General features: G+C 42.0%; 1 protein-coding gene across 2 annotated transcripts in view; it reads left to right on the top strand.

Moving 5' to 3' along the window:
• The window catches only part of LOC122639711 (trafficking protein particle complex II-specific subunit 130 homolog), a 104314-nt gene that overhangs the window by 78943 nt on the left and 848 nt on the right, over positions 1 to 24523 (top strand). Inside the window, exons 13-19 of one of the 2 annotated variants that reach the window (XM_043832623.1) lie at positions 6696 to 7241; positions 7359 to 7571; positions 7739 to 8129; positions 8222 to 8312; positions 8418 to 8502; positions 20299 to 20488; positions 24061 to 24359. In XM_043832623.1, the coding sequence (XP_043688558.1) occupies positions 6696 to 7241; positions 7359 to 7571; positions 7739 to 8129; positions 8222 to 8312; positions 8418 to 8502; positions 20299 to 20488; positions 24061 to 24359 (1815 nt within the window). Of the gene's footprint in view, positions 1 to 6695; positions 7242 to 7358; positions 7572 to 7738; positions 8130 to 8221; positions 8313 to 8417; positions 8503 to 20298; positions 20489 to 24045; positions 24360 to 24523 lie in introns of both variants that reach the window. The other variant, XM_043832622.1, reaches the window with a different exon arrangement.

Raw genomic sequence — 24523 nt, 5'->3', positions numbered from 1 at the left:
GATCAATTTCAACATGCTTGGTTCGATCATGCTAAACCGGGTTGTGTGCAATGCTAATCGCAGACTTCTTGTCACAGTATAACATCATCGGAACACAAACAGACAAGCCCAAATCATGGAGAAGTCCCTGAAGCCATAACAACTCACAAATACCCTGTGCCATAGCATGAAACTCAGCCTTTGCACTAGACCGGGCTACCACAGCCTGCTTTTTGCTACGTTCGGTAGCAAGATTTCCACCAACAAAAGTGCAGTATTTAGATGTGGACCTCCTATCATCAGGTGAACCAGCCCAATCTGCATCAGTAAAGGCCTCCACACGCATGTGATCATGAGGCAAAAAGAGGACACCTTTTCCTGGAGCCGACTTAAGGTATTGTAGAATCTGATGCACCGCCTCCATATGAGAAATGCAAGGGTCATACATGTATTGACTCACTAAACTCATTGTATAGGCTATGTTAGGCCTAGTATGAGACAAATAAATAAGACGTCCAACCAGCCACTGGTATCTGCCCTTTTCAACTGGCTCACCATCCTTAATTTTTAGAATTGGAATTAGCCTAAATAGGAGTGTCAGCAGGCTTGCAGCCTAGCATACCGGTCTCTGAAAGAAGATCTAGACTATATTTCCGTTGAGAGAGAAATATATTTCTAGTGGATTGGGCCACTTCAATACCAAGGAAATACCGCAGCTTAAGGTCTACTCCTTGCCTAAGTAGGTCTTTAGAGTAGCAATCTTAGTTGGATTATTCCCAGTGACCACAATGTCGTCAACATACACAATTATGACAATAATATGATCACTTGTTTAACAAATAAAGTGTAATCGGCATTACTTTATTTGTATCCCACTGACACCATAGCCTTATGGAACCAACCAAACCAAGCACGCGTAGATTGCTTTAACCCATGCAAAGCCTTTTTCAACTTGCACACCTTCCCTTGAATTTTCTGAAAAGAGAAACCCGGAGGGATATCCATGTACACTTCTCTTCCTGCAGCCCACCATGAAGAAAGACATTCTTGACATCAAGTTGCTACAGCTCCTATCCAAAATTCACCACACATGAAAGAATTACTCGGATGGTGCTCATCTTGGAGACAAGTGCAAATGTCTCCAGGTAGTCGATGCCATAAGTCTAAGTAAAGCCTTTGGCAACCAATCTGGCCTTTTATCGATCTACAGTCCCATCTGCTTGTTGTTTAGTGGTAAATACCCACTTGCACCCTACAGGCTTCTTAGTAGGAGGAAGGAGTACCAGAGTACCAGATCTCATGTGTTATTTTTTCCAAGAGCTCTCATTTCTTCAAGCATAGCATCCTTCCACCTTGAATCTGCAAAAGCCTCCTTCCAATTCGAAGTAACAGAAACAGAGGACAAGGAAGATACAAAAGCCTGATATGAAGGAGACAAGGAGTCATATGACACTACATGGGAGATAGGATGCTGTGTGCAGGTCCTAGTTCCCTTACAGACAACAAAAGGTAAATCAAGAGACTCATCAGTATCACTAGGAGGAGGGAGATTACCAGATGGAGAGGTGGATGGTAGATTAGGGGTAGGCAATTGGAGTGGCGCAGTGATGGTGTTGTTATCAACTTGCTTGGTCTTTGTCCGAGAAAAACCCGTAATAATTTGGGCTCTCCCTGAACAAGAGGCTCAGGCTTAGGCTCAGGACCAACCACTCTGTCTGTCGTCCCCATCTCAACTAAAGGCTCCTCTCGTGGAACTACTAGACCAACCTCAAGGGGTAGAACCAATGGCACATCTTCCCATAAAGCAGTAGACTCCTCCTGAAGAGGTGCCGTTATAGTTTAATAGGCCTCCGTCTCATAAAACATAATATCCATCGTGACCACCATACGACGAGGAGGGTGATAGCATTTGTACCCCTTCTGTGTAGCTGAATACCTAAGAAAAATACACCATAGGCCTTGTGGATCAAGTTCCCCATGAAAGTGATGATTACGTGCAAAACATACGCAACCATAGATCTTGGGAGGAACAATAAATGAAGAGGAACCAATAAGAACCTCAATGGGGCCAGTGGGAAGCCAATATGCGAGACGACATCCGGTTTATCATATAAGCAGCACAAAGAACAACTTCACTCCAATATTGGGTAGGGACATGCATCTCAAACATAAGAGAATGAGTCACCTCCAATCCGTGGCGATTCTTTCACTTAGCAACGCCATTCTGCAGTGGAGTATCAACACAGTTGGTCTGATGGATAGTGCCAGATTGAGAGAAAGGCGATGGCTGGTCGTAGGTGGAGGCGGAAGGTGGTGGCGGCACTGGATGGAGGCGGAAAGAGAAAGGGAGAAACCGAGAGGGAGAAAGAGAGATGGAGGTGGCATCGCTAGGGTATGGCAGAGAGAGAGAGAGAGATCCGCTTTGATACCATGTTGGAATTTTGGTAATTGTGACTTGTGTCTCGACTGACACTAGCCCTCTTTATTTATAATAGAATGAGTAGAAATTAGGGTTACAATATAATGACCATAATACCCCTAAACTCTATATTACAAATAAAATGTTATTAACATATTTCTATTTCCATATGTAACCCTTTAGTCTTGACCAAAATAAAGGAATATATTCGGCCAATATAAAGGAATATATTCATTGAAACATGATAAAGCACTCCCTAATTACAAATATTTCCCAAATATCATATATTGGGAAAATTTGATATAAGTACAAGCAACCCTACTTGATTTTGTATGGATATCTTACATTTAACATGCGTAGTTCTATAGTTTGTGGTAATATTTTTTAACATACGCACTAGTTCACCAGAAATTGAAAATATTTGGCTTTATTTCTCAAAATTGTACCTTCTGATACTTCTTATTTAAATTGACCTATATATTTAATTTTTGGGGACTTTCGTACGTGTTAATATATTTTTACCATTTGTTGTCAAATTGTGGATACATTAACAACAACAACAACAACTCAGCCGTATCGAGTCTGCTACATGGATCCAAGTAGAGACAAAATATTAAAAGTATATAAGTAAAGGGAAGTGGCATACAACATCGATACAAACACTACAAACTCTAAGGGATTGACCCTTTTAGCAATGTACTGCTTCTTAACTGCCCAACATTCTGCTCTAGACCTCGAAAAAGGAGTGAAATACAACAACAACATCACAACATCATAGTCCAACTAAAATGGGGTCGATCACATGGATCTTTGCTATCCAATCAGCTCGATTTGAAGTCATACCAAGAGCAAGGCCTAAGCTAAGCATGTCTTTCTTCACCACTTCTCGTATGATTATCTTAGGTCTGCCCTTGGCTCTTTTCGTTCCCTCAATCTGAATCAGGCCATTCCTCTAAACTGGGGCATCCGGGGGCCTTCATTGTACATGGCCATACCACCTCAAATGACTTTAAGTTTGTCATGGATCGGTGCTACTCCCAACCCAACTCTAATATGGTCATTCCTTACTTTATCCTTCCTAGTTTTCCCACACATCCATCTCGACATCTTCATCTCTGCAACACCAAATTCATTTATATGACACTTTTTCACAGCCCAACATTCCATACCATACATCATAGCTGGTTTAATGACAGTCCTATAAAATTTTCTTGTAAGCTTTAAAGGGATATGCCGGTCACACAGAACTCCGGACGGACCTCTCCACTTCATCCATCCTATTTTAATCCTCTGGGCAATGTCGTCTTCTATGTTGCCCTCCTTATTTACGATTGATCCCAGATATCTAAAGTGATCACTTTGTGGGATCTCCCTCTCACCAATATTCACCACCTCATTATCTGTCTCAGAGTTGCTGAAGTTACACACCATATATTCGGTCTTAGTTCTACTTATCTTCAGATCTTTTAATTCCAAGGTTGATCTCCATAGTTCCACTTTGGCGTTAATCCCTGCTTTTGTCTCATCTACCAGTACAATATCATTTGCAAAGATCATACACCATAGGACCTTATCTTGTATGCCTCTGGTTAAGTTGTCCATGATAAGCGCGAACAAATAAGAGCTTAAGGCTGATCCCTGATGTAACCCAATTGAGATTGGGAATTCACTGCCTTGGCCCCCCGCTGTTCTCACGCTAGTCACCTCATCAGCATACATATCTTTAATTACGTCTACGTATTTACATGACACTCTTCTCTTTTCTAGGATATTCCAGAATAGCTCTCTAGAGAGTAGGGACTCTGTCGTAGGATTTTTCTAGGTGTATAAAGATCATATGGTGATCCTTTTTGCCCTCTCTATATCTTTCCATGAGTCTCCTACGTAGGAAAATTGCCTCCATCGAGGGTCTTCCTGGCATAAATCCGAATTGGTTTTCTGAAATATTAGTCTCCTTTCTTAGGTGGGTTTCAATAACCCTCTCCCATAGCATTATCGTATGACTCATTAACTTTATGCCTCTATAGTTATTACAGTTCTAAATATCTCCTTTGGTTTTTTTAAATTGGGACCACAATGCTTCTCCTTCATTCATCTAACATTTTCCTAGTGATCATAATCTTGTTGAACAACTTGGTTAGCCTAGATAGACCACAAAATCCTACAATCTTTCACACCTCAATGTGGATACATTAACATATAAATAAGGGAAAAAGAACTCTGTCCGGGAGTGTGGCCTAAGCCAGCACTCCCATGAGTCTATCTCTCTCCTCCCCATATGAAAAGACACCTTTGCCCCCTTGTTTTGAGGAGGAGAGAGATAGACACATGGGAGTGCTGGCATAGGCCACACTCCCGGACAGAAAGCTACTTCTTTATCATACTTATCAAGGCGGGAAGGTGACCATGGCGTCTTAGAGGGTCAAAAAGCAAGGTGACACCGCCATAGCGACAAGGTGCCCACCTAGGCGCCCAAGGCATCCGAGGCGACCAAGGAGCCTGGATGTAGGCGACGCCTTGATAACTATGGTCCCTATAAATAATTATCATATTTTCTTCTATATATTTTAAAATTTAATTTTCATGGAAAAAAATTCTGGGCAAGCAATGTATTAGGATTCCTCTAACATGTGTTATTTATCTTAATGCTCTTTGGTATATACCTCTTGTTTATATATAAAGTTAAACTTATTGTTCCAAAATATGCCATAGCATCTCTCCCTATCAATATTTCTAAATGCTATGCTGTGATGTGAGGAGTTGCCCCGATCAGCGACAAGCTCCGAGAATGTCGCTTGAGGTGGTTTGACCATGTTCAATGGAGGCCTGGGGGCGCATCAGTAAGGAGGAGTGATCTGATCCCAATTGAAGGAGCTAAAAGAACCAGGGGCAGGCCTAAAATGGCCATAGGGAGAGGTTGTGAAGAATGACATGCATAGTCTGAGCCTTGTGTCTAGTATGATCTCAGATAGAGCCTATTGGAGGGCGAGGATCCATGTTGTCGACACCATGTAGCTGAGATTTTCCTGATTTTCAGGGCTATCCTCTTTTCTCTTACTTTCATTTTCCATTTCTCATTTCTCATTTCTCGTATATATTTTCTTCATTTTTATTCTTCAGTCCTCTTACTTTCATTTCCCTTATTGAGGACCTCTGTTTTCCCTACTTTGTTTTGAAAGGATCCATGTAGCCGACCCCATTTAGTTGGGATAAGGCTTGAGTTGTTATTGTTGTTGTATGCTGTGATGTGAGGCATTTCAATTGCACAAAAGTGAACATAACCCAAGGCATGGAGCCCAAGTCTCACAAGCTTGATATCGTTCATAACTAAATGAATACGTAAGATACATGACATAATCATCTATATGACAAAAGTCAATGATCCAAAGAAAATATACCACATATAGGGGTATTTCTAAAGGAAATACATGAGAATTAAAACCCATGGCTCCAATACTTTTTTTTGGGATATGTAGGCCCCAAGGAGAGTTGAACTCATGACTTCTTAATTATGAGGTGTTAGTCCTTGCCAACTGAGCTACCCCTTGGGGGGTTTCATGGCTCCTATACTTCATAGTTCAGACATGCATGTCATGTAATTCACACTTGAAGCATAAGCTTTATGGTTTGAGGTGCTTTGCTTTACACTATAAAGCTTCAAACACCTTTAAAAACAACAATTGTCTCTCTGTGTGATTTCCTTGAACCATTATAGACCTTTGTTTTGATTAATGGTTACCTGTTATTTCTTGATTTTTATTCAATCATTTCTTAAAGTTTCTGTAAAATATTCCATCATTTCCAATATTTTTTACTATATTTTAACACATTTCACCATAGATCCATTTCTAGGGGATTGAAAATTTTAAACGTTTCCCATAAATGCATATAAGCTGTACCTTGCAGTCACTAGGTCTTTTAAACTGAACTATGGGCTGCAACTATTACTGCTTTACATATTAAACCTTGATTCACACCATACCCACAGCCACACACCCCACCAACACACACACACACACACACACACACCATGCACACGTGCACACACACATTGAATAACTTAGAAAATTCCATGGCCATGTCATACAGTTTGCTAATTTCTTATGTAACCATTTTACAAAGTGTTTTTTTTTCCCTTTCTTTTCAATGATTTTTCGGTAGAAATTCAATAAAGCTTGGGATTCATACAAAAGAAAATCTTTCAAAGTGCATGCTCCATGGGTATTTTGATGCATCTTGTTGGTTGTACCTCTCTTTCTGTTTGCCTGCCTGAGCCTTGTACAGCTTATCCTTGCAGCAAAAGTATCTGGAACTAACGAAAGGTGCTGCTGATAATTACCACTGTTCTTGGTGGAAAAGACATGGAGTTGTCCTCGATGGTGAGATTGCAGCTGTATGCTATAGACATGGAAATTACGACCTTGCTGCAAAGTCATATGAGAAAGTTTGTGCTCTTTACGCTGGTGAAGGATGGCAGGACCTTTTGGCTGAAGTTCTCCCAAATTTGGCTGAATGTCAAAAGATCCTTAATGATCAAGCTGGTTACCTGTCATCTTGTGTGAGATTGCTATCACTTGATAAAGGTTTATTCTTGACTAAGGAACGTCAAGCTTTTCAGTCAGAGGTTGTTCAGTTTGCACACAGTGAAATGAAGCACCCTGTGCCCCTGGATGTATCATCATTGATAACATTCTCTGGAAATCCTGGCCCACCTCTAGAGTTATGTGATGGGGACCCTGGTACATTATCAGTAACAGTCTGGAGTGGCTTTCCTGATAATATAACTCTTGATTCACTTAATCTTACTCTGATGACTACGTCAAGTGTTGATGATGGAGTTAAGGTATGCTTGCTGTTGATGTAATGTTATTCATTTTCCTTGTGGTAAGGAACAGTTTATATTGGTCTGCTGTTTCATTTTTTCCCTCTAGTTTATCAATGACACATTCTTGCTTTTCAGGCAATAAGGAGCTCCTCCACTATAATACTGAAGCCTGGTAGGAACACCATTACCCTTGATCTACCCCCACAAAAACCAGGTTCCTACGTCCTGGGGGTTCTTACTGGGCAAATTGGGCACTTGATGTTTAGATCGCATAGTTTTTCCAAAGGTGGCCCTGCTGACAGTGATGATTTTATGAGCTATGAGAAGCCTACAAGACCGATTTTGAAGGTAGCATTCTGAAGTTTATATTGCCCCAAAAAGTATTAGATGCTAGAACTTTAAGTTACATCAGTGTGCATTTATTGACTAGTAATGAGGTTATGCTATTGATTCTGTAGCACTGTGTGTGTGTGCTATTGGTGGTTTTGCATCGAATGAATTTTCTCCTTTTTCAGGTATTCAAACCGAGAGCTCTAGTTGATCTTGCTGCAGCTGTTTCATCTGCTTTGTTAATGAATGAACCTCAATGGGTTGGACTTGTATTAAAGCCTATTGACTACTCCCTCAAAGGTGCTGTCTTGCACATAGATACTGGTCCAGGACTTAAGATTGAGGAGTCCCATGTTATTGAGATGGAGAGCTACACTAAGGTTATGCGGAGTGCTGGTAACACGGGGCATGTTCATGATTCTGGAGAGAGATGCTCTTCTGTTACTGAAGAATTTAAGCAGTTAACACTAACTGATGGTAAGATAGAGTTGCCAGACTGGGCGAGCAATATAACTTCTGTGTTGTGGCTTCCAGTCCGTGCCGTTGATGACAGACTTGCACGAGGATCATCTTCAGGTTTGCTTATGATTGTCAATAAACAGTTGGTCCTGTGTGGACATATTGTTTGTTGCATCCATTTGCTAAATTAGTTGCTGTTTAATTGACAGTCATCCCTCAGACGCAGAGTATTGTGGATGGCATGAGGACTATAGCCCTGAAACTTGAGTTTGGAATATCCCACAACCAGACTTTTGAAAGGCATAATATTTTCCATTTTTCTTTGAGCGTCTGAATGCAGAAATCATATTCGTTAATGATCTACTTATCCAACTTTTGTACTGAAATACCTTACTTTAATTACAGGACAGTTGCTGTACATTTTACTGGCCCTTTCCATGTGAGCACTCGTATTGCAGATAGGTGCAAGGACGGAACTTTGCTTTTGCAGGTATTTCTCTTTAATTTCAGAAATTTTTTTGGGTGAAAATTTTCAGAATATTTTAATCTTACTGTATTATAAGTTTATAACACTATCTGAACTATGCCAAACTGACATACATGCCAATGTTTCTCCCTCCCTCTCCTCCCGTTTGCAAAAAAGCTTCGTAATTCAAAATAAGCTCTCAATGCTTGGAACTCGACCTCTTTTGGTAATATTTCTTCCTGGGTGTCCTCTTGCAGCTCTAGTCTTTCCCTTGTCCAATCCCAGCTCTAAGCGGACATGCTCAACCCTTTGCCAGCCGAGGAAGAAAAAAGGCTATCCATTGAGCTCTCTTCCCTTTCCTCCCAAGAAGAGAGTTTCTTCCACCAAAAATCCCACATCAAATGGCTTGAGCTTGGAGCTTCTAATACGGCTTACTTCCGCCGCTCTATGAAAACCCACTCCAACTCAAACTCCATTCCTATGCTTCAAGCTAGGGATGGTACCCCGATCACCGCCGTCCAAGACATTAAAAAGGAAGCCATCTCCTTCTCCTCCCTCTTCTGCCCACCCCCCTCCCCCCTAACCTCATTAATAAATTTGTCCCCCCTTCCCTCCAAGCTATCCCATCAGAGGAGGAAATCCTCAAAGCAGTTCTCTCGCACAAATCCAATCAGGCCCCCAGTCCTGATGGGTTTAGTATGGGGGTTCTTCTCGGCATAGGTCAAGAACTTGTCTCGAGTACAGGTTACGTCCTGGCCAAAGAGCAAGTTGAGTCAACCTCGGCGAGATCTCGACAAGTTGGGGTATTTATTTATTTTTTTGAACTCGATGGCTGGTTTTGGTGGGTTTTAGTCCTGGTCATGAAAGTTGGTATACAGCCTATTTTGGGCCATTTAAACACAATGACACTATCAGATTTTGGAAAATCAAAGTCCAAATAGGAGTTTCACTTAGTGAGAAACCAAGACAAACACTTATGCCAAAAAGTAAGTGTTTTTGTATTTGTATTTCATTTACTTAAGATATTATTCATAAAGAAGCAAGCACCCCCTATTTGAATCCAATAAAAATAGTTAAAAAATCAAATTCCAAAAGGATAAAAAGTCAACCCCCCAGTTCAAGAACAAAAACTGGATTTTCGGCGGTAGGTGCAATTTTCAACTTTCTAATGCTAGTTTTTTTTTTCAAATCTAAAAATTTCATAAATCTTAATATGGTATAACATTGCTAAAAACCAAAAGTACTGTAAAATATTCATTTGTTTTGATGCCCAAAAAATTATTTTCATTCAAAGTGATTTTGACAGCATCCGCGTACACCAAATTAAGTTTGACCAATACATAACTCCAATATAAATCAGATTTAAACAATCTTGGATTTGTCGGAAAGCTATGTATACAAATACAAAAACATTTACTTAAATGATATTAGGGATAAATAAGTGTCTATATACCAAGGTTTGCATAGATAGTTGTTTGTATACCAAGATTTCCCACCGAGATGACCAAAACCACCAAGATCTCGCCTCTTGGTCGAGATCTGGCACTCATATAAAGGAGTTTGGGTTGAGATCTCGGTAAATGATATTAGGCATAAATAAGTGTCTATATACCAAAGTTTGTATAGATAGCTATCTGTATACCAAGATTTCCCACCAAGATGACCAAAACCACCGAGATCTCGCCTCTCGGTCAAGATCTGGCACTCATATAAAGGACTTTGGGTCAAGATCTCAACCAGACCAAGATCTCGCTCGAGTTGGGGTAAAATATCATATCGACCTCCATCCCGTCTTGAGGTCCTAAAAAATGAGATATTTGCGAGATCTCGACTATTTGGACGAGATCTCGCGAGTTTTAGTTCCATGCTTCTCGGCTATTGGGACAATCAAAGATGACTTTATTAAAGCTATCCGTAGCTTCTTCATCAACCCCAACCAAGCTCCCTAGAATCAACCAAACTTTTCTTTGCCTCTCTCCAAAAAGAGGGAGCCTCCTCCTTGTTTGACTTCAGACCTATTTCACTTTGCAACCTCCTCTACAAATTCATTTCCAAGATTTTGGCTAATAGGCTGCAGTTAGTTGTCCCTTCCTTAGTTAGCCTATTCAATTAGCTTTCATTTCTGGCAGAAGTATTGCTGACAACATCCTCCTGTGCTAAAAAATTGTCTAGGACTTCGATCGTAAATCGCACTCCCCCGCTGCCCTCATGAAAATTGACATCCACAAAGCATTTGACTCCCGATGGGATTTCATTTGTAATGTCTTGACTCAGATGTCCTTCCCCCTGCTTTTGTCTGCTGGATCCGCTATTGCATCTCCTCCCCTTTCTTCTCGGTCATCAATGGTTTCCCCGCCGGATTCTTCCCTTCCAAATTTGGCATCCTCCAAGGCTGCCCTCTTTCTCCTTTACTCTTCTCCCTTGCCCTTGGGGTCCTATCTAGGAGTATCCAGTCTAAAACTAACCAACATCTCATCTCCCTCATTCCCAAGTGCAAGAGTCTCGACCTTACTAATCTTGCCTTCGCTTATGATCTCATGATCTCATGATCTTCTCCAAGCCTTCGCCCTCTTCTATCTCGTCCATCATGTCCTCTCTGCAACTCTTCGAGAACCTCTCGGATCTTTGTATCAACCTCTTGAAATCCCAAATCTTTCTTTCTGGGGTCTCTGAGCCTGATAAAGCCACTCTTCTTCGCCTGACGGGGTTTTCCCTTGGATCCTTTCCTGTGAAATACCTTGTTCTCCCCCTTATCCCTGCCAGATTGACTGGTCATCATAGTTGTCACGGCGTCACGGTGATCCAAGTCGGTGGAGGGGTGTCATGTCGACCATGTTTTATTTTTTATTTTCTCTATTTTTAATGTTTTAATAGATGTATACTCAAGTCATGTTTTATTTTTTCTCTATTGTTTCTCACGTTTTAAGAAGAAAATTCAGAAATCGAAGAAGAAATTGAAGAGGGAAAGAAGAAATCGAAAGAAATCGAAGAGGGAAAGAAGAAATCGAAGACAGGAAGAAGAAATCGAAGAGGGAAAGAGAGATAGGAAGAAGAAATCAACGAGGGACGCCATGGCGTAGGTTGCCATGCAACCTTCTCCAGCGCCATGGCGACGCCATGACAACTATGCTGGTCATCATTGCACCCTTATGTTGGATCTTATCCGCAAGAGGCTTCAGTTTTAGAAGGGTTCACTCCTCTCTTTTGTGGTCAGGATTGTGTTGATTGGATCTATCTTTCAATCAAGGGCAGGATTGTGTTGATTGGATCTGTCTTTCAATCTTCATACATCTACTGGTGTGGTATATATGAGCTTCCCAAATCCACAATCAAGGCCATGGAATCACTCTTTAGTGCTTTCTTATGGAAAGGAAAAGAATCGTCTAAATTCCTCCGCCCAATTAGTTGGGCAGCCATCTGCCTTCCCAAATACAAAGGAGGTCTTTACCTCTGCAAAATTCGCAATTATAATATTGCGGGAATTCTAAAGCTTATTTGGAAAATCTGCACTAAGCATGACTTAATTTGGGTCAATTGGGACTCCCACCTCCTCAAAAATGATTCCATTTTGGATAGTTCCCCAACCTGCAGACCCCTCTTGGGTCTGGCACAAAATCCTTCTTCTCTGCCCCTTAGTCCTTAGTGCTACCTCCTCTATGATCATTGACGGGACCTCCACCTCCCTCTGGCTTGATCCTTGGCATCCCTTAGGAGTCCTTACAACTTCATAGGTGCCCATGCAGTCTACTCATCTGGTATCCCTAAATCTGCCCCTCTCCACAATCATCTCCCAAGGCACATGGTCCCCCCCTTCTCCCCTGGTCTCACTCAAGTCTAAGCCTCTCTGCCCCCATTCTCCCCCCCAACCCCACACCCCATCATTCGGACAAGGTCATTTCGCTCGCCTCCCTTAAAGGGCTTTTTAGCTCAAGCTCCGTTTGGAATTTTGTTAGAACCCATGCCCCCATCAGTCCCTTGGGGCAAATTTGTATGGTTCAAATGCTACATTCCCCGTCACACCTTCAATGTCTGGAGACCCTCAACCTTTGCCTCCGCACCCAATCATTTCTCCTTTACCGCCACATCCTTGTCTCCCCCTCCTATAACCTTTGCTAGAATGGTGTAGAGGACGTAGATCACCTTTTTTTTTCTTGCCCCTTAGCCTCCAATATTTGGAAGAAAGCCTTAGATTCCATTTGGCCCTATAGTAGGAGACCCCTACCCTTCGCTCAGGAGTGGCTTTGGTTGGATATGACTTTTTCAGGCAGTTCTATTTGTGATACCGCCGGCAAGCTTGTGTTTAGGGCTGCTATCTCTCATATTTGGATGGAGCGGAATCTTTGAAGATGGACCTCCAACCCCATTCCATTGACTTGATTTGGAAAGCCATCTTCTTTGGTGTCAGCTCTAGGCTTCATATGCTCTCCCATAGCTCCCTCTTAGATCCCCCAAGGAACTGACACATTGTTGTTACCTAGGGTTTAGATGTTTCTCTTTTGCAGCCTCCTGGCCCGGTTTCCTAGGCCTTGAGGCTTGTATAGCTCCCTCCTCTCTCTTTCCCTGTGTATTCCTCCCTCCCTATTTTTTCTTCCCCTCTGGGGTTTTGGTAATGAATTTTTTATTCACCAAAAATAAAAAAGGTGGCATACATGTTTTGTGGTATGAGAACCAGAGTCTATTGAGTTATAGTTCCAGTCTTTCTAGTTATATTTATGAGTGAATATAGGTGTTCCTTTCTATGGTATATGAGTAGGCACACAGACTTATTTTAAGGCTAAAGCAATAATTATGTGGTTTTCTATCACATAAAGGATCTTCGTCATAGTGTGGCATTTCTAGGATTGGATTTTACCACTGTTGACAAATTGTTCTTATATTTTCCAAGATATCAGAATATATATATATATATAGGGTAATCTTTCGTAGCACTATGGAGAGTGAGGTGGATTGCGTCACTATGATTTTTTCACCAATGTTTTTCATTATATTGTTCAATATGTTGAGGGTAGCTTCGGAATTTCACGAAGTAAAAAAACCTGTACTAAATCCCTACACATTCTTGGAATCTTATGTTGTGCCGGCGGTTTGCACTTAGCTTGGCAAGCGCTAATGGCTGCCGACACCTGTCACCCCCACCTCCCCTATTTGGTTCTCTCCCTCTCCACCCCCACCCTCACTCCTGAGTCCTGAGTCCGTTGCCTCTTGCCCCTCCGCACCCTCATTTTCCTCCCCTGCAACTCCACCTTAACCCTTCCCCGACCCCTGTGTCCACCCGCTCCATTTGCCGCCCCCACTCAAACCCTGCAAAATGCAATTCTCTGCTGCAAATTTCATCCATGCACCTCTGTCAGCTCTGTTGGAATATTCTAGAAATTTCTCCCTCGCAACCGAAGTTGTGATACCACAATTGTCATGGACTTAGAGCTCTCTAAGCAACCGCGTCGACACTTAGCACTCACACTAGCACTAAGTCAGCCTTTCTACAACTCTAGTAAGGGACTTGGGAAGAGAACTTAGAGAACACAAGAGAGTTTGAGTGAATGGAACTTGTATTGCACTAGAAAGCTTGAGTATAAAGCTTGAATGCTAACTTGCTTGGTGCCTTGGCCAAATGAGGCCACCTCTATTTATAGGCAACCAAGAACCCAAAGAATGCCTAAGATCTTTAAATGTGTCATCTATCCAATGGTTAAGAAATTTCTAGCCTAAGAAACTAAAACCTTCCCACCTCCTTTTTGGAGGATTCTAGCTACTTGGAGAACTCTAGAAGTCTCCTCCTTAACTATTTACAAGGTTTTCTAGAAGCTTCTCTAGAACCTTCCTTAACTATCCTTGCTTCTAGAGGTTCTAGAACATATCTAGACTACCTTCAAGTGTAGAGAGTTTTAGGTCATGGACTTGGTCTTAGCCCAATGTCCAAGTCCATAGGCTTGCAAGTTAGGCTCGTGGGCCTTTGTTGGGTAGACTATGACACTCTCCCCCTCTTAAGTTGGCGACGACCTCGTCGTCACCTTCTTGGAGAACTTTTGTTTATGGCCTGCATGACTGTTTGTATAGCCTCCCTCTCGTGCGAAGTAGCAACGTCCAATAAGCCACAACTTAAGTCTTCCATCATGTCTCTTCCTGACGACCTCGTATGGGCCAGTGTATCGGCAAGCCTTCTCCTTGGACACCTCCTTTAGGGACTTGATGAGCACTAAGTCCTCGACTTTGAAGCTTGTCGGTCGCCTTCTTTTGCTAGCCCTTCTCTTTCTCTTCTTCTTGGTCTTGTTTTTGCAAGACTGAGCCACATCCACCTTCTCCTTAGGTGGTGATTGTTTGTGCATCCCTGATGGTCTGATGTCCTTGCATAGTTGCATCCATCAAGGACCTTTTTAACTGACTTGGGTAGTGCCTCCTTGACCGCCTTCTTCAAGTCGTCAAAGGCGTCTTGGCATGAGTCCAACCATTCCCATGCTTTGTTCTTCTTCAGAAGATCAGTGAGTGGTACTTGCCTCCTTGAGTAGCCATGAATAAACCGCCTGTAGTAGTTCACCAAGCTAAGAAAAGACCTCAACTCAGTGACCTTTGTAGGGGCCTCCCATTCTTGTATAGCCTTCACCTTGCCTTCATCCATTCTTAGTGTTCCACCCCCAATCTTATGCCCTAGGAACATCTCCTCCTCTTGGGCAAAAGAGCATTTTTCCCTCTTCACATATAGCTGGTTGTCCTTAAGCACCTTAAGAACAACCCTTAGGTGTTGTACACCAGGTTCGAAAACTCGGGTCTCGGAGCCATCTCGGCCCAGCCCAAAACCGAGTTGGGCCGAGATCTCGGCGAGATCTCGGCGAGTTTGTGCACTCTTTTTTTTTCCGACTCGGAAGCCCATCTCGGTTGGTTTTAGACCTCTTTTGGGTCTGAAAATCGGTATACATCTTATTTTAGGACATTTAAACACAATGGCATTATCAGATTTTGTAAAAACTTTGTCCAAATAGAAGTTTCAGTTAGTGGGAAAGCAGGACAAACACTTATTTATGTTAGAAACCAGGACAGACACAGGACAAACAGTCAATGCTTTTGTATTTGTATTTCATTTACTTAAGATATTATTCATAAATAAGCAAATACCCCCTATTTGAATCCAATAAAAATAGTTAAAAATAAAATTCCAAAAGGAAAAAAATCGACCCCGGTTCAAGAACAAAAGCTGGATTTTACGCGGTGCAATTTTCAACTTTCTAATGCTGGGGTTTTTCTCAAATCTAAAAATTCCATAAATCTTAATATGGTTAAACATTGCTAAAAACCAAAAGTGCAGGAAAATATTCATTTGTTTTGATGTCCAAAAATATTTTTTCATTCAGAGCGATTTTGACAACATTCGCGCAGACCGAATTAAGTTTGACCGGTACATAACTCCTTCAATATAAATCAGATTTAAGCAATCTTGGACTTGTTGGAAAGCTTTCAAAACAAAGTTTTCCAACAAGTCCAAGATTGCTAAAATCTGATTTATATTGAAAGAGTTATGTACCGGTCAAACTTAATTCGGTGTACACGAATGCTATCAAAATCGTTCTGAATGAAAATAATTTTTTGGACATCAAAACAAATGAATATTTTACCGCACTTTTGGTTTTTAGCAATGTTTTACCATAATAAGATTTATGGAATTTTTAGATTTGAGAAAAACCCCAAAGATTAAAAGTTGAAAATGCACCTACCACCAAAATCCAGCTTTTGTTCTTGAACCGGGGTCATTTTTTCCTTTTGGAATTTGATTTTTAACTATTTTTATTGGATTCAAATGGGGGTGTTTGCCTATTTATGAATAATATCTTAAGTAAATGAAATACAAATACAAAAGCATTTACTTAAATGGTATTAGGCATAAATAAGTGTCTGTCTTGTCTGTCTTGGTTCCTGGCATACATAGGTGTCTGTATACCAAGAATTTCCAGCAAGATCTCGAGATCTGGCACTCATATAAAGGACTTAGATGGGCATTTTCCTATATCAAACCGAGATCTCGGCGAGAAAGTGCACTTTTTGGTTTCGTAGGCCATCTCGACTCGGTAAATGAAAAAACCGAGAATCTCGGCGAGATTTCGGACTATGGTTGTACATGCTCCTCCAAGGTGTTACTGGAGACGACGATGTCGTCCAAGTACACCACCACAAACTTGTCAAAGTAAGGGTGGAAGACCTTGTTCATCAATGTGCAAAATGTGGCCGGTGCATTGGTGAGGCCAAAGGGCATGACCAAGAACTCATAAGACCCATACCGTGTCACACATGTAGTCTTGGCTTCGTCTCCTTCGGCGATGCGGACTTGGTAGTAGCCCGACCGCAAGTCTAGCTTAGTAAAGTACCTTGCCCCACCAAGTCTATCAAATAGATCAGCTATCAAAGGAATGGGATACTTGTTTTTGATAATTACCTTATTTAGCGCTCGATAGCCGATGTGTAGCCGAAGTGACCCATCATGCTTCCGCTGGACAAGATTGGATTGCCATATGGGGCCTTGGAAGGACAAATGAACCCAACATCAAGTAAATCTCTGAGTTGTTTTCTTAGCTCCTCTAACTCTGGCGGCGACATTTGGTAAGATGCCATGGTTGGTAGCTTGGCACCAGGCTCCAACTCGATCGCGTAATCCACCTCCCTCCTAGGTGGAAGTGTCTTGGGCAGCTCAGGTGGCATGACGTCCTTGAACTCCTCAAGGACATTCTCAACCGGCTTGGGCAGCACCTCTCAGGACCATCTTCCTTTTCTTCTAATAGTGCAGCTAAGTAGGTTGTTTCTCCTTTCTTGACCCCTTTCTTCAACTGCATGGCTGAGAGTAACTTGGGGCCTTCCTTGGTCCCTTGCAACGTCGGGACCATGCATGGTGCACCTTCCTCCATGATGCACACTGTGCTAATGAAGGGCATAGGTATAGCCTAAACCCTCCTTAAGAACTCCATGCCCAGTACCTCTTGGAAGTCATCCATAGGCAGCACCGACAAGTCCCTGCCTTTCCACGTCGCGATGCTCATCTCGACCCCTTGAGCAACACCTTCTATAGGACAAGCTTGGGAGTTAACTGCCTTCAGCCATCCTCCCTCCTTGGACACCTTTAGTCCAAGCTTCTTTGCCGCCTCTGTCGATACGAAGTTGTGTGTAGCACCAGTGTCTGCCATTGCACGCGAGGGCTTCCCGTTGATGTGCACCTCCACATACATAAGCCCCTTTTGAGAGGTAGTAGCCTTGACCTCCGTCGCCTTGGCCTTGATGGCACCTAGTTGTTGTAGGGACCCCATGTGTGCTTCATCTTCACCCTTCTCCTCAAGTAGGGCATTGAGAGCTTTCCTCTTAGGGCAATCCCTAGCCCCGTGTGGCCTGTCACACAAGAAGCACTTGTCTTTGGCGTGAACTTGTTCTTCTTGTCATGCTTGGGCCTACCCTCTTTGTTTGTAGTGGCTTTGCTACTTTCTTCCTTAGGAGGATATTTCTTGGGACCCTTCTCCCCCCCACCGTTTCCACTATTGTTCTTCTTGGCCTTGGTGTTATTTTCCCTTCTAAACTCCACCAATGACTCCACCGCTGCTATGGCCAAAGCAAGATCATGCATACCTCGGCGTTGTAGTTCTTGCGCAGCCCAGTCTTGGAGACCATCCATGAAGTTGAAGAGGAGTTCTTCATCGATCGTACTAGGGACCTCAAGCGTAAGGGTAGAAAACTCTTTAACATAGTCCCTAATTGACCCTGTGTGTTTGAGCCTTTTAAGGCTCTTTCTAGCCAAGAAAGCAACATTTTCTGGATAGAATTGCTTCTTAGTTCTTTCTTGAACTCATCCAAAGTTTCTATGGTGCACGTACCTCTTTCTATGTCAGCATGCCTCCTACGCCACCATAGAGTTGTTGTATCGGTGAGGTAGAGTATAGCCGTTTGTACCTTTGTTGCCTCGTCCTCGAGTGCCATCGCCTCGAAGTACCTTTCCATATGCCACAAGAAGTTGTCGACTTCACATGCATTTCTCTTCCCATCGAACGCCTTGGGCCTTGGTGCCTCCACACTAGGCACCTCATGCGAGGTAGTGGCTCCCTCGGCCGCTGCCCTCCTACACATTGCCCAATCTGCTTTTACTTCGTCGATGCGAGTGTCCATCTTCGCTAATGCCTCCCATACTTAGGCCTTGAAGGTGGGAAACTCCTCCTGTTAGACGTGCTATGGTGTTGAGAGTGCTTAGTAGGGACTCCTTGAGCTCCCCCATTTGGCCCACAAGCTCCTCCTTGAGCTCCACCATGTGGCCTTCGAGCTCCTCCTTCCTTTGCTCAACAACATCAAGGCGCTCCTTCACCCGAGCCAAGCATGGCTCCATAGCACCACCAACATTGACGTACTTGTCTTTGTCTCTTCGCCTCTCCTTGTTGGGATTGGCCTCCCTTCCACGTGTTTGCTCGCTCATCGACATGTCTACTACCTCTGAAGGGTTAGACATCTCCATAATTCTCCCTCGCAACCGAAGCTCTGATACCACAATTGTCACGGACTTAGACCTCTCTAAGCAACCGCACCGGCACTTAGCACTCACACTAGCACTAAGTCAGCCTTTCCACAACTCTAGCAAGGGACTTGGGAAGAGAACTTAGAGAACACAAGAGAGTTTGAGTGAATGGAACTTGTATTGCACTAGAAAGCTTGAGTACAAAGCTTGAATGCTAACTTGCTTGGTGCCTTGGCCAAATGAGGCCACTTCTATTTATAGACAACCAAGAACCCAAAGAATGCCTAGGATCTTTACATGTGTCATCTATCCAATGGTTAGGAAATTTCTAGCCTAAGAGACTAGAACCTTCCCACCTCCTTTGTGGAGGATTCTAGCTACTTGGAGAACTCTAGAAGTCTCCTCCTTCATTAATTATTTACAAGGTTTTCTAGAAGCTTCTGTAGAACCTTCCTTAACTATCCTTGCTTCTAGAGGTTCTAGAACACATCTAGGCTCCCTTCAAGTGTAGAGAGTTCTAGGTTATAGACTTGATCTTAGCCCAATGTCCAAGTCCATGGGCTTGCAAGTTAGGCCTGTGGGCCTTTGTTGGGCGGGCTGTGACAAGGAGTTCGTCAAAATGTTAGTAAGAGATACTGAGGCGCACATCACTGTGAATTACCCGTTGACGTTGATAACAAAAGCCAAAATAGCAATGAAAAATTTTGCACTTACAACCATAACTATAATGACAGGAGTGGCGATTTCAGTCATCTAAGCATGAGGTCTGGTTGCTGTTAATGGAGTTTGTTGCCATGTGTAAAAGTTTTCTGTATCATTGTGGTGCCCAAAGGTTTTAACTTTGTTTTGGGGTAAAATAAACATGGTTGAGTGGAAGAGGTACTTGGCAGAGTGGACTCACCCAATCTTATCGGAGGGTGTATCAAGTGGAAAAGAGGGGGCTAAGCACGGGGGCGGGGCAGGGCAAAGGGGGAAGTGATCCGGTGGATGTTGTAGGGAGGGAGGGAGGGAGTACAATGTTCCTGGTTTGTTGAATTTCTATATTTACCCTCAATATATAAATTAACATTAATGAAAGTATGGGCAAAAAAGGTATAGTGAAGCGATCCACTTCACTCTTTATAGTGACGAATAGAAGGACCCCATATATATATATAACGCTATAGGTTGAATTCTCTTTCATTCTATTCAGTTGCATTGTGCAATTTTTTTTTGTTTGGATTGACTGGTGCAGGTTTCTATTTCAATATTGAAATATTATCTGTTATGACCAATATTATATTACTTATGAAATTCTAGTTTAATGAATTTTTATTTCTAAAGCACCAATTTTTCAATGTTGTTGCAAGGTGATACTACACTCCCAAGTGAAGGCCACATTGACCATCTATGATGCCTGGCTGGATCTTCAAGATGGATTTGTTCATATAGGACAAGGTAATGGAAGACCAACTTCAAGCTTCTTCCCGCTTGTCATCTCTCCATCATCAAGAGCAGGAATCCTGTTTGGGATACGATTGGGAAGTGTTACTACCGGAGGTAATCCACATCTCTTGAGATTCTGAGCTGCTTAGCATGGATGAAGTTATTTGAAGACCCCTCAAGGCATTCATGAAATTTACATTTAATTAAGGAATGCACCTGCAGTAAAGGAAAAGAAATAGGGGGTGAACTTTTTCTGGTTGGTCAACTAGTGTACCAACATTCCCTGTAAGACTAGATAATTAGTGTATACAAAGGGGCTAAACAGCCCAGCAATGCATTCCAACAGTTTAAAATTTACACTTACAAAGCACATGCTCAAGAGTTTTTAATAACACATTTGCTACCATCATCCCAAGATTGGAATCTATAGGGGAAAGGTATCTCCAGACAGCCTGCCTGGAAAGGAATCTCTTAACAGCCCACCTCATTTGTGCCATGTGGAAGGGTAACGTTGCAATTCCTACTGTTGGATATATGGGGAAATGATCTGGATTCTCCACGACACCACGTGTCAAATTTCCGACATTTTCAACCATATGCCCTCCCATGTATGTCCATGCACCCTGTCCCTAGTCGTGAATTTTTTTAATGCGTTATTTTGCCACTTCGCAAACTCTCTTTGGCCTGAGATTTGAATTTCAATCTGGGGATTTTGGGATCTGCCTGTCTCCTCAAAATTTGGGCCCTTACCGAGCTGCCATTTAGCAGATATCTAGGCCACCTAGAAATTCCCTTCTAGATGGGATGCCGAGAAAACCTAATAGATATAACATGACAATAAAAAATTGTGAAAATTTTACGGACACCCCTTTCATTTTGGCCTAATGACACAGACACCCCAAAATCTTTCAATATATCAACCTTCCCCCTGACGTTTAACACCGTTAACTTAAAACTTGAAATGTCCATTTTAACCCCCATTACGTATATACTTAAAAGCCTTTCAAAACTTCTTCTTCCCTGCAACTCAGAGGGAGGCGACCATCACCCTCAGCAACCATACCTCTCTTCCCATACTCTCTCCCCCTCCCTTGACCCTCGACACTCAACCCTTACTTGCAAAAACCAGATCTTCCCTTGTTCGTCGTCCACTGTCTTCTTCACTGCGAGCAGTGAGCAGCGAGCAGCGAATATTGTCTCTCAGATCAGGTATGAGTTCCTTCCTTTTGTCTCTCCCATTCCTCTCTCATTCATCTATCAAAGCTGGTACTAAACTCTACTTGCAACATTCTCGTTTCGTCAAATATTGGACACTGGAGAAACAGAGGTTTGATTCGATCTCACAGGCGGAACTTGTTCATTGTTCTGTCAATTCTCTCTATCAGATTAGTGACTGCCTCTCTACAGGTTGAAAGTTTGTTTTCCTGTAGAAGTTCGTTTAATTTACAGTTTCTGAAACTGGATTATTATTTGTGATCAATAATCTCTCTAAAATCTCATAAGTTTTAGGTACTTAGAACACAAAATTGTAGATCTGGGGCTCTTGTATGAAGCTTGAGAATCTGTAAGTTTTGTGTCAGCGCACAAGGATTAAGGATTTTAGGGAGGAATTTCATAGTCCTGGCATGTGTCACCTGTAAATTATTTGGTTTGTGTTACGTAAAGTTTCAGCTCTCGTTTAAAAATCTCATCTAGTATGTTCCTGTCTATTTATTCCGAGCAAGATCTTGCGAATCTGCTATATGTAGAGTGAAATTCTTGTGTCTGTGTGATAGCCCTTGCTTTCTATCTGTATGTGTTATGAGTTTTCGGATGGATCCATTAAGTGCTGAAACTTTGATGCATCTTGTAAGGAACAAGTTTGCAAACTCAGTTTATTAGAGCTCTGTAGTGTGTAGTTCTGGGTCTATGCTTTATTAAATTATTCAACAAAGTTAATGACTCGGATAGTCAAGGCATCATACCACCTTGGTTTTGATGATAGTTCCATCATCTAGTTGCGGGGTGGCAATAGAAAAAGCTTTCATGTGTTATGTGGGTTTGGATGGAGATCATCTTTGAGGAGAAACAGATGGTCCCAAGGGGAAACTCTTCTGCTAAAGCCTGCGCAGGGCTTTCCTATCAAAATCCCTAGGAGAAGCCTCGGCGATGAACCTTGGTCTGAGATCGAAGCTTTTTTTGCGTGGATTGTAGGTTTTCATCTGGCGAAACCGTTGTTTCTTCTTCAGAGCATCAAACACGATTGAGTGATGGTTTATTTAGGGTTGTAGACTTAAGGGTGTTATGGGAAGTTCACAGTCTGATAAGGGTAGTTTTGCCATTATGAAAGAGTTAACCATCATTTAACTGTACAGACCTAACGGAGTGGATTTAGTAGTAATAAAGTCATAACATAAGGGGGTGTCTGTCATATATTGAAAGTTTTTGGGGTGTCTCATTAGGCCAAAATACAGGGGGTGTCCATGAAAATTTACCTAATTAAAATTGCAATACTGATATTTAGTAAAAAGGTATCAAACATGAATTAGAATCATCTATTGTCATTATTTGCAATAAAAGAATAATTAATACACTATGTGAATAATAATAATAACGAACTATTAAAATTCTGATTAAGCCGCAATAAATGGTATTTGCGTGTCTTACACTTGACTTGGAAATCCCTATATTGTTGTGATTTGTTATGATGTAGCATTTAGCAAGGGCTGTGTGGACCATTAGTTAAAGCAAATACCTACATTAGGGATGTTCATGGGGGGACCTGAATTTGAATAAATTGGGTTGGGCCTACCCAAAATACTGGAAGCTGGGCCTAGGCCATGTGTAGGGCTGTAAACGGATCGGATTCAGCTCGGATAGTGCTATATCCGCATCCGCATCCGATTAGCTATCGGATGGATTCGGATAGTGCTAAAGGGATACGGATACGGATACAGATATGGATCGGATATTTTATCCGTTTACATGTAAATATAGCTTTTCGGATAGCTATAGCCTATCCGTATCCGCATCCGTTTAGCTTTCGGACGGATTCGGATAGTGCTAAACGGATAAGGACATGGATACAGAAACGGATTTCGGCTATTCATTTACACCCCTAGCCATGTGGGCTCTTAGAGCTCTAGAACCTTTTCTGGGGATTTGGAATTAGTGGTATCAGTAGTAAGTAATAAAAAGGCTTCGGATTCTGTAATTAAAATTTCTATTTTGGGATTGTTTCACTTCATAAAAAAATGATGTTTTTTCTCACAGAAACCCTTGGACATATTCTCCTTTTTTTTTTTTATAATATTTGGAAGAGTAGTTGCAGAAACCATATGATGTTTTCTTGGCTGAGTTGTGAGAGATAATCAAATTCATTGATTTGATTAGGGAAGTAGAAACCAAGTTCATTTCACTGTTGAAACACTGTTGAGTATATTTCTGAAGCTAACTATGAAAATGTGCCCCAAGTTACAGTAGGACAGTGAGAATCTAGTGTTGGAAAGCAAGTTTTCAGTATTTTGTTTCTGAATATTCATGGTATGATGCATTTAAAATTGCAGCCCATTGGGCTTTATCTTTCATTTGAGCTATTGTTTTCAATGTTTGTTGTACATATTCTTCCCACTTACCATGCCATTGGACCCTTAATCTTCTATGTTTTGATTATTATTACATGCAGTTACTAGTTTCTTATTTTACAGATGAAGCTGAGTGTTTGCATCCAGACAGTATATTAAACATTCGATATAGAGTCTCTGGTGATAGAACTGTTGGAGCACATACACCTGTGGCTGTGGAAAACTCTGAATCTGTTGGTGATAAACAGGATTTGCTCTTCAGGAGTGCACTTGTTCTACAAAGGCCTGTGCTTGATCCATGTCTTGCAGTTGGTTTCCTTCCTCTTCCTTCAGGTGGCCTAAGAGTTGGGCAGCTGATCAGTGTGAAATGGAGAGTCGAGAGGCTGAAGGATTTTGAGGCGAATGCGGATTCCAGGGGCAATGTAAGTGATCAGAAATTCATCTTCTTTTGCTAGGTAAGCATGTTAGGGTTTAGTGGAATAATTTGGTGAGGATGGGTTAATACCCAGGTCGGTAATATCAAACATGGAGATCTCACCGAGCAAGCAAGCACAGATATTGTTGCTGCATAAATGCTAACTAACAA

Source organism: Telopea speciosissima, chromosome 9, assembly GCF_018873765.1.
Source record: "Telopea speciosissima isolate NSW1024214 ecotype Mountain lineage chromosome 9, Tspe_v1, whole genome shotgun sequence".
Taxonomy (NCBI): Eukaryota; Viridiplantae; Streptophyta; class Magnoliopsida; order Proteales; family Proteaceae; genus Telopea; species Telopea speciosissima.
The sequence above is the reverse complement of the archived record's forward strand: the minus strand, read 5'-3'. Positions and strand labels throughout refer to the sequence as shown.